The sequence below is a fragment of the Caretta caretta genome, chromosome 5, assembly GCF_965140235.1.
Source record: "Caretta caretta isolate rCarCar2 chromosome 5, rCarCar1.hap1, whole genome shotgun sequence".
NCBI lineage: Eukaryota > Metazoa > Chordata > Testudines > Cheloniidae > Caretta > Caretta caretta.
The window spans coordinates 71,580,306-71,597,235 of NC_134210.1; the positions used below are offsets into that span (position 1 = coordinate 71,580,306).

Here is a 16,930-nt window from a genome sequence, read left to right on the forward strand (position 1 = left end):
TGTCCAGCAGAGTGGTAACAGTACCTGGAGGGGTTTGCTGCTTGTCACTAGCAAAGCATTGTGAGAGACAGCCCACACTGGAGAGTTAAGGGGGCACAGTGTCTCACAGTCCCAGGCTGCATCCCGGGGATCCCATCAAACCACCCATTTCACTTGCACTACTATTGTGAAAATCATGGGAGGTGAAATGCACCTGGAGATGTCACAGTTCCATTTTCTTTTCTTCTTATCTGACTCTCCAAACTTTTGTGGAGACTGTCCCAACTAGTCAATTGACTAGAGTCAATCTATGTGTTCTGCTTGGCATCACATATCATTATCATTAGACCACATTACTCATATTTCCAGCTTTGAAATGTAGTAATCCAACCTTTCAACTTCCATAGGAGTTAAATATGCCAACCGCTAGAATTTGAAAAAGCTATTCTAAAGGACAAACTAGAGAAGGCAAGATCTAAGACATGATGTTTACTGTCTTCAGGAGCTAGGGAATGATGCCAACTGCACCTCACTCCATCCACACATGGCCGCTTACTAAAAAGTAGCATTGGGTGAGAATATCACCACCACAATGTGAATGTTTTGATGTACTTGTTAACATGTAGGAAGGAAGTGGGATTCAAAACCAGAAGACAGACACCCATAATGCAATAGTGATGAAAACTTCCAGATGTATAACTCAATATCCCTAGTCTCTACTTTGGCACAAGCCTGCATGGCCTGTGCTGGGATAATAAACTCCCTACGTTGTTTTGTTTTTTTTAAGGGGAGCACACATAGAACATAATTACAAAGATGTTGCTTCCAATCCAGTGTGGGTCTTTGGGAGGACTTATACTTTGAGGTCAGTTTGATTGACATGTTCTGTGAGTAGTCTCAGTTGATTACCTTTACTGAAGATTATCTGGCTTGCTACTATGAAGCAGCTTTACAGAGAAGTCTACACAGGGTTTTCACTCAACTATTTCAGTCGCTTTCCATTTTTGCCTCTTCGTGCTGGTCGGACAAGGGAACCCCTTCACAGTGTCTCTTCAAGGTTGCTCTTCTTTTTTGGTCTCCTGTCAGAGCATACTAAAATGAGCAGCTTCAAGGAAGGACTACAGGTCTAATTCTGTACTTGCATACACCACCTTTACCCCAGTGTAACACCATAGACTTCAGCTGATTTACACTTATGTAAGTGAGAGGAGAATTGAGCTTTATATCTCCGTTGTAATTTTGAAAATGAAAAATATTTAAAGCTTGTTGTCACTGGAAAAACAACTGCTGTATTTATTCCCTGTTGAAGCAAAATGTTTCCCTACAATCGAGGTAAAAATTTAGGAAGCTTTTATTTAAGCACAGTGCTGCTTCTTTCCAAATGGTATCCTGCTTCTATAATATGAAGGCTTTTAAAAACATTTGTTACTTACTTTCTAGCCACAACCATGATAAGTACTCAAGAATATGCCTCCACAGTACAGGCACAGACCTTGAGTATAAAGTTCCACTTGTTCATCAGGCAATTTTCTACCTTACACGGTGAATTCCCTTGGATAACATTGAGTTCTTGTGTGAAACAAACAAAAAAACCCACACAGGATAGCTAATGCAACTCGACCATACATTTAAAAAAAATAGTTATGTCACAAATATTTCTACAAACTGTACTAGGAAATGGAAAAGCTATCATTTCTGAAGCCTGTACAAGAATAGCGAAATGCATTTGAGGGTGGAATCCTTCATATTTCTCATTCTCTTTTATTATAACAGGGTTACCTTTATCCATGTTGATAATGATTAACCCACTAATTCTTACTGAGTTAGGGACATTTGAAACATTAATTATTAGCATTTTCAGTATGGCTCTTCATTTTATAAAAAGAAAAGGAGTACTTGTGGCACCTTAGAGACTAACCAATTTATTTGAGCATGAGCTTTCGTGAGCTACAGCTCACTTCATCGAATGCATACTGTGGAAACTGCAGAAGACATTATATACACAGAGACCATGAAACAATACCTCCTCCCACCCCACTCTCCTGCTGGTAATAGCTTATCTATTATCTTCATTTTATGAAAGTATCTGTTACTAGGACAGTTCTTCCATCAACTTACTGGTTACTTTAGCTAAATAAATAAAATAAACCTCATGACATGTTTTCAAACTTAACAGGTTTTTTTTTCCTTGTGCACTTCAGTACCTGAGTATGATGGGGTACACCGACCCTCTCCAAACCTGGAAGGGGTTAACCCTCTTCCTCTGGCTAGTAGGAGCACAGTAGTCATCCTGAGTGAATGACCCTGCGGTGCAGTAGGGCTGGACCAGCTGTGTGGAATTGGTCCTCAACTTTACTATAAGTGAGATGTGCTGCAAGGGAGATGGAAACTGAACCTGGAACAAGAGACAGGATCTTGGAAGAGTGTGGTTGTTGAGCAGCAAATGGGAGGAGGGTCCTCCTCAGAATTTAATTGAAATGAGGTGCACCTGAAGCAAGTCAAACCTTACACCTTGATTTGGGCTCCGGCTAAGGGATGTTTGGCCCATACAGGGGCGGACATCCTTTATGTTTGCCTTTTAATTTTATAGCAAAATATACCACAAAGGTATAAACTCCACCTAAGCGTGAAGAATCCTTTCTTTCCCAACTAACCGGACACACACTGTTAAACACATCATGCTGGGCCACATCCATCCTCTGGTGTAATGGAGATGCACAGGGGCAGAATAGCAAATACAATCTGTAGCCTCTTTTTCAGGCTTGTCTTTCATGTGTTTGCTATCTTGCAAGGGATTGCAGCAATGTGAGTGTTCTAGAGAGAAAATTTACATTATTCCAGAGCATGGGCAAACTCTCATTCTCTTCATACAGAGGGATAATTACCAGTTAGACTTCAGTGCAAGAGACACAAATCATTCTCCTAAGAAATCTAGCAATCTGCTCATAGACATTTTCCTGTAATGCTATTAGATGTTTCTCAGATGAGTATTGCAGTCACACTTCACATCTTTTTTTCTTTTAACCAGGTAGACAAGAAAATTGTCCGAACTGAAATAGGTGTTCTCCTTCGCCTCTCGCATCCAAATATTGTAAGTGGGTATTTTTAGAATATTTCACTGTATCTCCTCTCATTAACAATGTATTCAGTTTCTTAGACCGCAGTATTGATCTTCATAGCTCACATTGTATGCTAATGTATGAGAGGCTTTGATTAAAAATCTGGGTTTTTATCTAAGATCATTGGGTCAGAGTTACATTTTAAAGTAAATTATTAAAGTTTCCACCAAGTAGCAAGACAGAATTTACAAAAACAAGCCTTTTGCTTAAAGGGGAACCTGGCAGAAAAGGGATAAAAAGAGCCAGCTGGTGGTGTCATGGTTGTTACTCCCTGGAGGGAGGGAAAGCCTTGCCTTTGTCTTCAGGGACTTCCTCTGTAAGACTCCTGCGGAGGCCCTGATTGGCCATAAAGCAGTCTCTAATCTTCCTGCATTTGAGAGAGGGTTGCTGAGTTATGAGAAGTGAATGTGTAGGGATGAAAGAAAGAGGGATCCAGGAGGAGATCAAAAGAAGCAAAAAAGAAATAATTAGGCACCATAAACAGTACTTACAATACATTTCTTAACTGATCTGAGTGTGAACCATGTAATCGCTGTTAGTACTGTCTTCCGCTTCACTACAGTCCCCTTGTTGTAGTCTATTGTACAGTGCATGGACTCAAATAATTACTCTGTTTGGTATCTTTTCCCAGATAAAACTGAAGGAGATATTTGAAACCCCCACAGAAATCAGTCTTGTTCTGGAATTGGTCACAGGAGGGGAGCTATTTGACAGGTGGGTGATCTATGCAAACCGCAGCATGCACAAGGAATTTTGTGGTGTTCACCTTACAATGCATTGCTCAACAAGGGTATGATCCTTCAGAATTTGCCCCCTCTTCCCGAGTAATCCTTATATCGGTAGTCATTGAAGTTGTTCCATCTGGGTGAAGACTACTTACATGAGTAAAAGTCTACAGGATCTGGCTCGAAATGGGCATCTGGAAAAGGTTTCTCATTGGAGATTTTTTAAAATGAAATTCCAATTAAGTGAAAAAGGGAGGAAACAGTCAATAAATTCTAAATAGCATGTAGTGTTGCAAGAGGGGACTCATCAGGCAAACATCAAAGCGGGGTCATGCAAATAGGTGGTGAACAGGGAAACGGTGTGTTGTGCAGAGAAGTGAGAGGGACACTGGGAAGACAGCAGAAAAAATGCTAGGCAAAAATCAGCTGAATAGCAGATAGAAGAGAGAAATGCCAAATAAAAAGTTGATCAACCTAGCAATGAGAGAAGCCCTTCCCCGCATTTAGCACTTGATTATATCTGTGAAAATTCTGTACATTTGTAAAAGATTCTGAAAGAAAATGGTTAAATTCTGCAGGTTATTTAATGATAATGTTTCACAACTCAAAACATATTGGTGTCTGTGTATAAAATTATGAAAAATCCTGTAAAGTATTCTTTTTGGTAATGTTTAATGCTGGAGTTTCTTAAGAGAGCTGTTTATTCTTGTTTTAGAGCAAAACACACACAAAGCCTTCATTGCTCATTTGTTGAATAAATCAATTGTACTGCTGAACTTATCTACTGATGAACAATGCTTTCCAAATCATGCAAGATCAGGATATTTAATCTTCTCTCCACTAAGCTTAACTGTTTAAGATTTAAATGGAATATAATATAAGTATGCATTAAAGAAATGGAGCGTGAAAAGCACTTTGATTAGGGGAAACACAAACTTGTCCTTTTTCTATGGATAATAGTTCATGCATAATAATCAAAGCAATAAGCTCAACATGAGCAGTTTCTGAACGCAGCAGAAGCAAACCCTTCTCTCACTCCTTCAATTCAGAAAGAAGAAAAATGTGCCTGTATGTGCATACACATGCCATATCCAGTCACAGCAATAAGGCAAATCATAGTGTCAGTTAAACCATTAGAATCCATGAAGCTAGCATGCAAGGAGACAGTACACCACCGTATTTATCCATAAAGGAGACTTGTCTGGCAGGTGTTTGTAGAGTATCATGGAAAAGGAAAATATGGACATGCCAAAGAAATGGTTTGTTGGTCTGTGAACAACAATAATTTGTGAGGTTGGGGGTGCTGAAGGTAGCATCTGCTACTATCTCAACTTACGGTAGCTGAATGCAACCCAACTTTGAAGACTGTCTGGGACTTGCTTTCACTTTGGAAGCTGGGATTTCATGCTCTAACATAATGAAGTTTTCACACGACAGCAATTAGGCTGTAATTTCTTTCTCAGGATTGGGCCCTCCATGAAATTTTACACTTGGAGTAACAAGTTAGCTGCTACAAACTGCCCAACTCCATCTACAACATTGCTAATTGAAGCAAAGAGGTTTTGCCAGTGCCTAGAATCATGGTGCACCCTTCTGATACTGGTGATGAGCATCTCTGGAAATATTTGTAGTAAATTTTCACTCTACGTGTGATTTGAAAAATCATCACGTTATTTTGCATCAGTTATTTCTAACAAAAGGCAGTGGCTTCCTCTCCAGCAGAAGCATGAAAATAATTTAACACAGCTGCGCAGCCAACATCTTTTGCATTAGATTCATAGATTCCAAGGCCGGAACACACTATTGTGATCAGCTAGTTTGACCTCCTGTATAACACAGGCCATAGAACTTCCTAAAATAATTCCTAGAGCATCTCTATGGCATCCATTTTTTGTTCTTAGATGTCTACATTTACATGTAGCCATATTAAAACACATTATTTGCACCCAGCTTTCCAAGAGATCCAGATCCCTCTGTATCAGTGACCTGTCCTCTTCATTATTTACCACTGCCCCAATATTTGTGTCATCTGCAAAGTTTATCAGTGATTATTTTGTTTTCTTCCAGGTAACTTAACAAAAATATTAAATAGCATAGGGCCAAGAACTGCAGAACGTCACTGGAAACATACCCATTTGATGACAATTCCCCATTTACAATTACATTTTGAGACCTATCAGTTAGCCAACTTTTTAAGGCATCTAATATGTGCCATGTTAATTTTATATCATACAAGTTTTTTTAAGGCAGTATCAAGTCTATTGCCTTACAGAAGTCTAAGTGTATTACATCAACACTATTACCTTTATCAACCAACCTTGTAGTTTATCAAAAAAAGATAACAGGTCAGTTTGACAAGCTCTGTTTTCCATAAACCCATGTTCATATGCATTGTTTATTTTACCCTCTTTTAGTTCTTTATTGGGAGAGGCCCATATCAGTTGCACCATTAGCTTGCCCGGGATAGATGTCGGGCTGACAGGCTTATAATTACCTGGTTCATCCCATTTACCTGTTTTAAATATTGGCACAACATTAGCTTCCAGACTTCTGGAATTTCCCCAGAGAACCATGAGCATTAACACTCCAGTGAGCTCCTCAGTTAGCTCTTTTAAAACTCTTCCCCTGTAAACCAGGTGTTGTTTTTTCTTAACCAACATGGCCTTCCTCCTCGATTTGGGGATTGTGGCTTTTTGTGCCTTGAGTAAGCGTTCTTAAACAATTCCCAATTAACATTCACATTTTTTTGGTTTAAATTCTTCCTCTCACGAATCTAATATAAACAGCTCTACATTAGCTGTTCCTTCTCCCTTTTAGCTGTGCGACGAGATTAACAGTAGCATTGTGGTGCTGAAATAAGGTAGCTGCCCTACAGGTTGTAGTGATGTGGGAAGTTTGTCTCAAAGTAGGAATCTATCTTCTCAGTCCCCATTTCTTCATCCACTTTCCCTTTTTCTTCACCCATATCTTAATCCACTTCTCTTGCCTCCTTATTCCCTTGCATTTTCACTCACCAGCTCTTGCCTCCACCTGGTTTCTCTCCTCTCCCTACATGTCCTCCTTTTCTTCTCTCCCTTGCTGTTTCTTTAGCCTCACATGTTTTCTCCTACATTCTATATTTTTCTTAAATGCAGGAAATGTGCTGACCTACGTTTAGGAGGCCTTCAGCATTCTGCCTTATGCACGTATATGGCTCCCATTACCACAGTATCTGAGCACCTCACCATCCTTAATGTATTTATCCTCACAACACTTTTTTGTGGTAGTGAGGTACTTTTATCTCCATTAACAGCTGGGGAACAAGGGCACAGAAAGACTAAGTGACTTGTTCAAGGTCACACAGAACATCTGTGGTTGAACAAGGACTTGAACCAGGTCTTCTGAGCAAAAGGCAAGTGTCCTAATCACTGGACCAGCCTACCTCCCCACAATGCACTGGTTGCGCATCTTTTAGGAGTGCATCATCAGCTGAACTGTAATTATGGATTTAGCCAAGAGTTTCTACTAGAACAAACTTTCTTTTTATCTACTTCAAATTTAGAGTTTGGGCAGCAATAATTATAAAGCCACAATTAGGATTCCAGGGCTAAGGTTGCATTGAAAAATGCAATTAAATAGGAGAATTGAAAACTAAAATATTTCCGTCCCAAACTCCTCCTGTTTACTGAATTGGCAGGACTGAAGTTTTTGTAATGTTTTAAGTGATACGGTGAGTATTTTAAAGTTACTTGTTTTTAACAGACTTGTTTTTGAAATTCTGGACGAGTTTGCTATACAGTAAAGGAATTATTCCTATGCCTCTTCCAAGTCATCTGCCACCTAATTGGGGCTATCCACGCACAGCTATATCCATGTCAAGTGTCCCTTTACTATACTGCTGGGTCTTATCTGCAATACCTGCTTTCCCACCATCTTTCCCATTACCATAATATTTGAACTACACATGAGCAATTCATTTCTCATCTGCTTTTACCTCTGCATAATGCCCAGAATACACACACAAATCTGGTTGCACATTTGCTCTCTTTTAGCCATAATGCTGCATCTAAACACCCACAGCTGGTGTCAGATTAGTTCTCCGGTATCATCACACTGGGATTCTTCATGCACTGTTGGTTTCATACCACCCTCATATGAAAAGTAAAAATATACGTAGCCTTGAGAAATCTTTATCTGTCATACATAATATACCAATAAATGCACTCACAGATAAGTATAAGAAATCAAACTGTGCTTTCAATATTATATTTCTTCAGTTATATTTTCAAAAACAAGAGAAATTCAAACACTGAAAGAGCAGTCTTAATTCTCTGACTCAGCTGAATTCTATTATAAAAAAAATCAGAGAACCTTCCTGAATTTTATTTCTCAGACTTTAAAAATCACCTTCTCCTTCATTCATGATATTTAAAGTCACATACAACTTATGTTGCCAAAACATAGCAACTTGAACTCTACCCATGTCTGATAAATAGGTATGGCTTATGTTTTGTGCGTTTGTCATCGAAACACACATTTGTGTTGACATTGCTGATAACTTTTGCTATTCTGATAATTGAACAGATAATGCTGTGCTTTTGGGGTATGTTGAGTTTAACTTTACACTGCACAGAAGTCTCAGATGTGTGAGACCAAATGCTGGATCAGATCCTTTCCTGCATTCTGACTGCATTGTGCTGCTCTGGCTCCAGTTCTGTGGAGCAGCCTAAAAGCCAGTTTAACTGGTCACTGGAAGATTCCCTCAAGTATGGCAGCTTCTTTACCAAACGCTGCCCAGTCACCAGTGCAGGGGACATGACTAAGGCTTCCCTTCATTGCACCCTTCCGTGGGTGCCAAAAGAGCCTCTTGAGGTCCTTGCCAGACAATGTAAATTTGAGCAGTATTAAGGTTGCTCTAATCAAGACCAGCATCTGGCCTAATGGGCTGAGAGCCACAGGATTTGGGAAGGAGAGAACAAAGCATACTTTCATACCCCTTCCTCACCCCACATCTTCAGTGAATGATGCTTAGCCACAGGTGTGGAGCTGGTCAATTATATTTCTTCTGAAGATTTTGCCTGGGGAGAGGAGAGATTAAATCAGTTCTTGAAAGTAATTTCTCCTTTGGATGACTTCATGCTGAGCAAAAATGTAGTGGTAATTTGTGTAAATAGGCTCCATGTTATTTTAAAATGTAGATAATCAGAAGATAGAGCCTGGCAGCTTTTCTCATCCATTTATTGTAACAGGAGAAATCTGAGTTAATCCTGATAGCTCTACTCTTAAAGTGTCTTCAAAGTGCTTGGGCAATGTCTTGAATTTTAGTTCAAATATACAGAGTCAAACTTTTTAATCTGAATTAAAAGCCACAGTAGGAAAAGAGTTTAGGCCCTATGACTTCAAAGGAATGCAAATTCCTTTTTGATTTTTCAGTGCATTGAAGAGCTCCTGATGGAACCATATTGCCTGCTTACTATTCTTCCTGTCTTTCCTTTGGATCAGAATAGTGGGCAGTTGTGTATTTAATGTCGTCTCTTTGAGAAACTGCCAGCTCTCCTGAACTTCTTTATCCCTTAGATTTTCTTCCCATAATTCTTTGAGTTTGTTAAAGTCTGCTTTTTTTAAAAAAAGTCCACTGTCCTTATTCTGCTGCTCTCACTCCTTCCTTTCCTTAGAATCATGAAATCTGTCATTTCATGATCACTTTCTCCCAAGATGTCTTTTACCTTCAGATTTGCAATTAATTCTTCCCTGTTAATCAAAATCAAATCTAAAATGGCGGTTCCACTGGTTATTTACTCCACTTTCTGAAACAAGAAGTTGGCCCCAAACATTCCGAGAACTTATTAGACAGTTTGTGTTTTGCATGTTACTTTCCAACAGATGTCTGGGTAGTTAAAGTCCCTAGTTACTACCTGTTCTTGTGTTTTGGATATTTCTATTATTTGTTCTAGAAATACTTCATCCACCTCTTCTTCCTGATTTGGTGGTCTATAGTAGAACCCCTACCATGATGTCACCCCAATATTTCCGCTTATCTTTATCCAGAGACTTTCAAGCTTCTTCTGGGCCTCAAAACAAGTGTCTGTATTCTTGATATATAATCCAGCACCAGCCTTTGTCTCCTCCTTTTGGTGGAGGTGTGCTTGAGCCTCCCTACCTTGGAGATATGTGGCTATTCTTCCTCACTTTTTACACTGCTTGTCCTCCCTGAACAAGCTATACCCCTCCGTACAAATATTCCCGTCATGAGATTTACGCTGCTCAGTCTCTGTGATACTAGTTAAGTCATAATTTAGCTTATGTACTAGTACATCCAGTTCTTCCTGTTTATTTCCCATACTCCATTCCCCCACTAATTTCCACTTTTGTTGTTCCTATGATCCTGCTGTAATTTTCTGTGTCCTTCCCCAATTTCTAGCTCTGTGTAAAGGTCACCTGTTTTATGCTTACCTGTGAAATTTTGTCACCTGCCCTCTTTGAACCTAGTTTAAAGTCCTCCTCACTAGGTTGGCAAGTCAGTGTCCCCAAGATGTACTTTTCCCTTCTTGGTCAGGTGGACCCATCTCTTCCCAGCAGACCTCCTTCATGGACACCATCCCATGATTGAAGAGGGCAGCACACCTCCTGGGATGTAAGATCAGGCCTCTATCTCAGAAGGGAATCACTGACTACTGCCACACTTTTTCTCCTTCTCCTCTTGGTAGTGGTGCACATGAGCCTCCCAGCCTTGGGGACCATTGCAGTCTGCTCCTCACCTCCTGTTGCCAGTACTGCATACCAGTTCTTGAGTGCAATGGATGGGGAACATGGATAGGTAGGTGAAGCATAGTCTGCTGCCTAAGATAGCCAGCAGCCAGTCTCTCTTCCCTGTAGAGCAGCTGGTTCATCTTCCTCCTCTGGTGCTGCTGTAGTCTTCTCTAGGCAGCTAGCATCCTCCATCCCGAACATCTTCATGTGCATCCTGTCAATGAATTCCTCGTGCTCCTGAGTGCTAGTGAGGCAAACGTCCTGCTCCTGCTGCAATTGTCTTACATGCTTCCTGAGAGACTCCACAAACAAACACCTCTGATGCTGGATGGCTCCTTCTGCCTGGCTTTTGTTGATGGGCACATGCAGGCCACATTTGCAGCAAGTCAAGACCAGGATCTGGGTGGAAGCTTCCAGGGTCAGGATGTCTGTCTGCCTGGGCCCTCCACAGGTGAGGCAGAGGAGTAACAGAGGTGAGGTGCTGTTTTCTTCCTGTTGTGGGTTCTTCCTTGTGAAGTATCTGCAGGTTGAAGTAAAACTACCTCCCTGCCTTCCTCTACTGGCAAACACCTGGCTAACTACCTTAGTCTCCCAGCTGCCTTGGTCTCACCAGCCATGTTTTACATGACATCCTCAATAATTTTTCTATTTCATTTCTGCTCTTTTCATAATAATGGTATTGCCCTTATGTCTAGTCAATGAGCTTTTCCTTTCCTCTTTCTTTTACCCCCTCTACCCTCTTTCTTGACCTAAAAATAGTATGGTGGTTGATACTGTTAACTACCATAAACTTCCATTGACATGCTTCTCAGTCTCCTGGTACAGTTCATTAGAATCTTAGCACCCTGTTGTTCTGGCTTTGCTCTTGCCTATTAAACTGTCTCTCCATTATGGTAGACAATGGTAGATTTTACTTTGCTGCTATACCTGCCCGCTGTAGTATTGCTCTTGACCCCTCCACTATGTCTCTGCCTTTTCCCAGGCTTACCTTTTTTCTGAAACTGATCTCAGATTATCTTTTCTATTTAGATGTTGTTCATATTTATTTCCTTTGAACTGTATCACTTTCATCTCACTATTCGCCATACCTTAATTTCAACAATTCCTGGCTGTACTAATAACTTCTTTTTTCCCAAATACCAAAACCGTATCTTCTGCAAATTGGTAAAAATAGTTCTTGTCACCCCATTTCCCGCCTCAACTCAGATCTACTTTGTCCTACTCAAACAAACCCTCACATTCCCTTTGTTCTGAGGAACTAAGACATCTTGACCACTAATTCTTTTCCAGCTGCTTTCACCCACAGCTGTAAATCTGCCCAATGTCATCTCCAAAATATTGTCTACACTTGACGCAATCTAGATCACTCCCATTGTTAAAAAAAATCTGGAGTAGTGTAGATTTGAGCTAATATCTCATACTTTTGTGGAGCTTCCAAAAAACCAAATATGGGTGATGTGGTTCTGGAGAGCTCCCCTTTTGCAGAGATGGCTAACAGAGTGGAAATGAGGTGTGGAAAAGGCCAATTTTGGGGCCTTCTGAAGCCTGCAGGCCCACTTCTTTGTCCCTGGTTCATGGGAATTAGCAGTGGAAAGGCCCATTGGTTCCTCTTCACCTGTATTGCTTTCCATTAGCCACTGATGTGTGGATCACTTAGCATATCACTGATTTAGTAACAGATTCCCCCATGTCTGAGCTCTTCTTTGTACAGGAAGTGGAGGAGGAGTTAGGGAAATGGTTAGGGATCCCTTATCCTGTGGGGCAGCTGTGCCTCACCCAGCATGAGTTAGAGCAGCCCTAATTTTCACCAGCAGGGTATGGTCCCTAAGGAACCATAGACCAGCTGAGGATCAGCACAACAGAGCTCTGACCTGGCAGGCTTCAGACACTTCTGTATGCGAAGTGCTGGGGAAGGCAGTTGGTACGCAAGTTGGCTCTGTTGGCTTTACTCAGCTGAAAGCTCTCCTCTGCCTACTTGGAATTGTGAGTCTGGCTCTTAATGTTTTGAACAGCTCATTGGGTATCTCTTAACATCAGTGACTGTAGTGATGAGACCCTAGACTAATGACAAAGTAGGGAAGTGTGCATTTATAGATTTGCCAATGCAGTTTGGTACTTAGTTGCTCTCAAGCGTTTTGTAATGATGTGTTTTAACACTTTAATTGTACACGGTCAATACCTTATTATCTCTGTCATTGGGTTAAAGTAAATTTTATTGTTTAATTTTTTTTTTCAGAGTAACAGAGTCCAAATTCAAATAACTCCCTGTAAATGACTGTAGAAAGCAATTGTTTACAGTACAATTAGTACATTGTTTCTCCCTGATGCACTTAGAAATAGCTGCAACATTAGGTATCAAAACACACACAGCATTACAAATGAAGCACCCCATCTAAGCAACGCTGCTGGCACCACTGTAATACTGCTTGGCATAAAAAGGAATGTACCTTTGCGCTCCACTGAGAGATGAGAGTCTGAGTGTTTCACTGGCTGCTTGCCACTTTCAAAACGTCAACTGATAAAATATTAAAGTCTCACTGTTCTTAGCCCTGTTGAAGGAGGTTGTGCAGTACTTCATTCAAAAGGTCCTTCTGCCTTGCCCTGGCTGTCTGTCCCTGTGAGTTCTCAGGAGTCATTAGCATGGGCAGTTATAGTCAGGACCAAGGTATCTATTGCTGGTTGCTCTCTGGGGAGAGGAACCTCATTCAAAATAGATGAAAGTCAATGTGTTACACACAAGGTCTATGAAGCACTTCAGTTTGTTAGGTAATAATGTGAAGACTGTGACTCCTGGTGATCTCAACCTCACATACAAACAACATGATCTCTCCTATCTACCTAGGCACATGGCCACATGGTTGCAGTATAGGCCTGATCCAATTCCCATGGAAATCAGTGGAGAGACATACCCATTCACTTCAATGGGAATGGGATCAGGCCTTATCTGATTGCTTCACAATCAAGAATGAATTTATCTTTGCAATACCCCTGAAAGGCAGGGAGAAGTACTATCATTGTACAGGTGGGGAGTTGAGGCACCTGCCCAGGACCTAACAGGCAATGATCAAGTGATCTCTCTCCTGCCATCCATCTCCAGGCTAGGGACACCATTCCTTACCCATCCTGGCTAATAGCCATTAATGGACTTAACCTCCATGAATTTATCCAGTTCTTGTTTAAACCCTGTTATAGTCCTAGCCTTCACAACCTCCTCAGGCAAGGAGTTCCACAGGCTGACTGTGCGCTGAATGAAGAAGAACTTCCTTTTATTTGTTTTAAACCTGTTGCCCATTAATTTCATTTGGTGGCCCCTAGTTCTTATATTATGGGAACAAGTAAATAAGTTTTCCTTATTCACTTTCTCTACACCACTCATGATTTTATATACCTCTATCATATCCCCCCTTAGTCTCCTCTTTTCCAAGATGAAAAGTCCTAGCCTCTTTAATCTCTCCTCATCTGGGACCCGTTCCAAACCCCTAATCATTTAATTGCCCTTTTCTGAACGTTTTCTAATGCCAGTATATCTTTTTTGAGATGAGGGGACCACATCTGTACGCAGTATTCAAGATGTGGGCATACCATGGATTTATATAAGAGCAATAAGATATCGTCCATCTTATTGTCTATCCCTTTTTAAATGATTCCTAACATCCTGTTTGCTTTTTTGACTGCCGCTGCACACTGTGTGGATGTCTTCAGAGAACTATCCACGGTGACTCCAAGATCTTTTTCCTGATTAGCTGTAGCTAAATTAGCCCCCATCATCTTGTATGTATAGTTGGGGTTATTTTTTCCAATGTGCATTACTTTACATTTATCCACATTAAATTTCATTTGCCATTTTGTTGCCCCATCACTTAGTTTTGGGAGATCTTTTTGAAGTTCTTCACAGTCTGCTTTGGTCTTAACTACATTGAGCAGTTTAGTATCATCTGCAAACTTTGCAACCTCACTGTTTACCCCTTTCTCCAGATCATTTATGAATAAGTTGAATAGGACTGATCCTAGGACTGACCCTTGGGGAACACCGAAGTTGGGGAGCAACTAACTATACCCAGTTATTTCCAAGGGAGATGCTGGGTGCTCACTTTTGAAAATCAGGCCACTTATTTAGATACCTAAAAAAAGGATTTAGGAGCCTAACTTTGGGCAGCCATTTTTAATATACTGTTCATAAATTAGATGGACGTACAATGTAGTTGTAAAGTCTGAATCCATATAGAAGCCAAATGCTACTCTTCATTAATATACAGAGATGCTTTTAAAATCAGGGCAAACAGCATACTGAATGAGACTCAAGGTAATTATATTCATTACATTTCAACCCTGATAATATAAAGAATCTGGGTTAACTTGTTTTACCTCACTTACAAAGGAGCGTGGCTTTGTAACTAACTAAACATATCAAGGCAGCAAGAAATTGGAACCGCATTTCAATATACACATGAGCCATTTGGAAAAGTGTACCCTATGGCAACCATTCTGCTATAGGTTATGGTGATCTGATTTTCCTTTAATGATTTCTGCAGACTTTTCAAACAGTTTTAATCTATAGAAATGTTTCAGGTTAGTACATTTTAAAAGTACAACTACAGAAGGATTACATAACAGCCCAAATGTTTTTAGATACATGAAAACCTTTATAATGGAATGAGAAATCAAGAAAGGTGAAGACTGTGTCAACACTGGGTCAGATTCTGTAGTCCTTATGCAGGCAATTTCCCTTTGAAGTTAATACAGGATTTACACCAGGACAACAGGATCCATTAGCAACACATGGAACGAAAGGGTTAGATAAATGCACACTGAAAATAGAAAAAATAAAAATAAAAAAATGTTTATTCTGAGATGTTCCTGCCAAGTGATCTGTAATGGGAAAAATATAGTTAGGGGGAGGATGAGAGAGTGAGAGAGCAGGGAATATTAAAGAGTAAAATCTGGGTTTAAAAATATTTTATCTGAATTTGCAGTGCAAAAGTATTGAACATGTTAGCAGTTATTGTTATATTCATGTGTATGTATAAAGCATTTTGCAAGATAAGTGATATGCTTATCACTTCATCTACTACTGAAATGCAGCCAGCTGCGGAGTGGGAAGGGGCAAGCATTATAGCAGCAATATTAAATACTAGTTTAGAGACAGGATGTGCAGATTACCTTAAAGAAAAGACAAGATCCAAATTGTGTGCTAAGTGCCTGGGCTAATTAACTTAAAATTTAATTTGCACTAATCTGCCTGAGATGAAGGAAGCATGAAGCAAATGTTATTCGTAAATTTCATGTTTTAGGGTAGAGCAGGGGATTGAAAGAGTGGATAGTTCTCTGCTTTGTGCTGGAGCCAGGAGGCTGCAGGAGTAACTACAGCCCTAGGGCTGAAATAACCCCTACTGACCATGCAGACCCAAAAAAGAGATGAGCTTGTTCCTAGTTGGTTGGTCTGGGTACTGCTATACATGTGAGGCCTCTGCTTCAAAATAGAGAAGTACTTTCTCCACAGTTGCCATTTTGGGGAGGGGAGAGCATGGGGGTAAAAGAAATTTTTGGTGATCTGTCTGCCTCTCTCCTCAAGATGGCACATCCAGCTCTTCAAAGCAGCTGTCAGACAGAGAAAGGTGCTTCTACACCATAGCCCCTTTAAGAAAAATCTTTCGTGGCTGAGTTATATCAGCATCCATAGTTAGTCATTTCTGCTGTTGAGAACATCACTGCCTACAGTTAGGTGAGATATTTTCTGCCCCTTAGTATTTGAACGGGCAGTGCAGTAGGACTGGGTAAAGTATTTCCCCAGACTCACAGTTGCTAGGTAGGCGGTGGGTAGTGTGCCTGTTGATAGAAATCCTGCTTTTGGGATTGAGAAAAGGCAGAAAGCCTCATCTTTTCCCCCAAAGACAGAGATAGTAGAGTCAGCCTGCTGCTGCAGAAAGACTATGTGAGGAGCCACTGATTAGAAGATAGTAGTAGAAGTGCAGTTGGATCTGATGGGAAGAGGGTCAGAAGAAGCACCTGCATCTTCACCCTTCTCTTCCGAGTAAGAGAGAAAAGGGAGAAGTGGTCTTTATCTTTATCCACGCATCCCAAACTCTTGAACAGCTTCATAGAGTTTGGGTTGAATAAAGCTCAGATTAATTTTGTGAAGTTCCAAACTTTTGTAGAGTAGAATCCCAAAACTTTTGCAAAATGGCTCAACAGATTCACAAAACCTCAATCTCCGAGAAGTTTGTCTTGCTTTCCTTCAGGGTGTCCTGATTTCTCAGAAGATTTATTAGGAGGAGAGGAAAATGTCCTCAAGATAAAACTCCAAGACGAGAGGCTATATAAAAATAAGAAATGAGACTGTTTGGTGGGCATCAGTAACAGTCAGAAAGTAAAGCAATG

General features: G+C 40.4%; 1 protein-coding gene across 2 annotated transcripts in view; it reads left to right on the forward strand.

Moving 5' to 3' along the window:
- The window catches only part of CAMK4 (calcium/calmodulin dependent protein kinase IV), a 301,585-nt gene that overhangs the window by 151,653 nt on the left and 133,002 nt on the right, over positions 1–16,930 (forward strand). The window contains exons 3-4 of one of the 2 annotated variants that reach the window (XM_048849796.2): positions 3,008–3,070; positions 3,730–3,812. In XM_048849796.2, coding sequence (XP_048705753.2) covers positions 3,008–3,070; positions 3,730–3,812 — 146 coding nt within the window. The remainder of the gene's footprint in view (positions 1–3,007; positions 3,071–3,729; positions 3,813–16,930) is intronic. The other variant, XM_075128605.1, reaches the window with a different exon arrangement.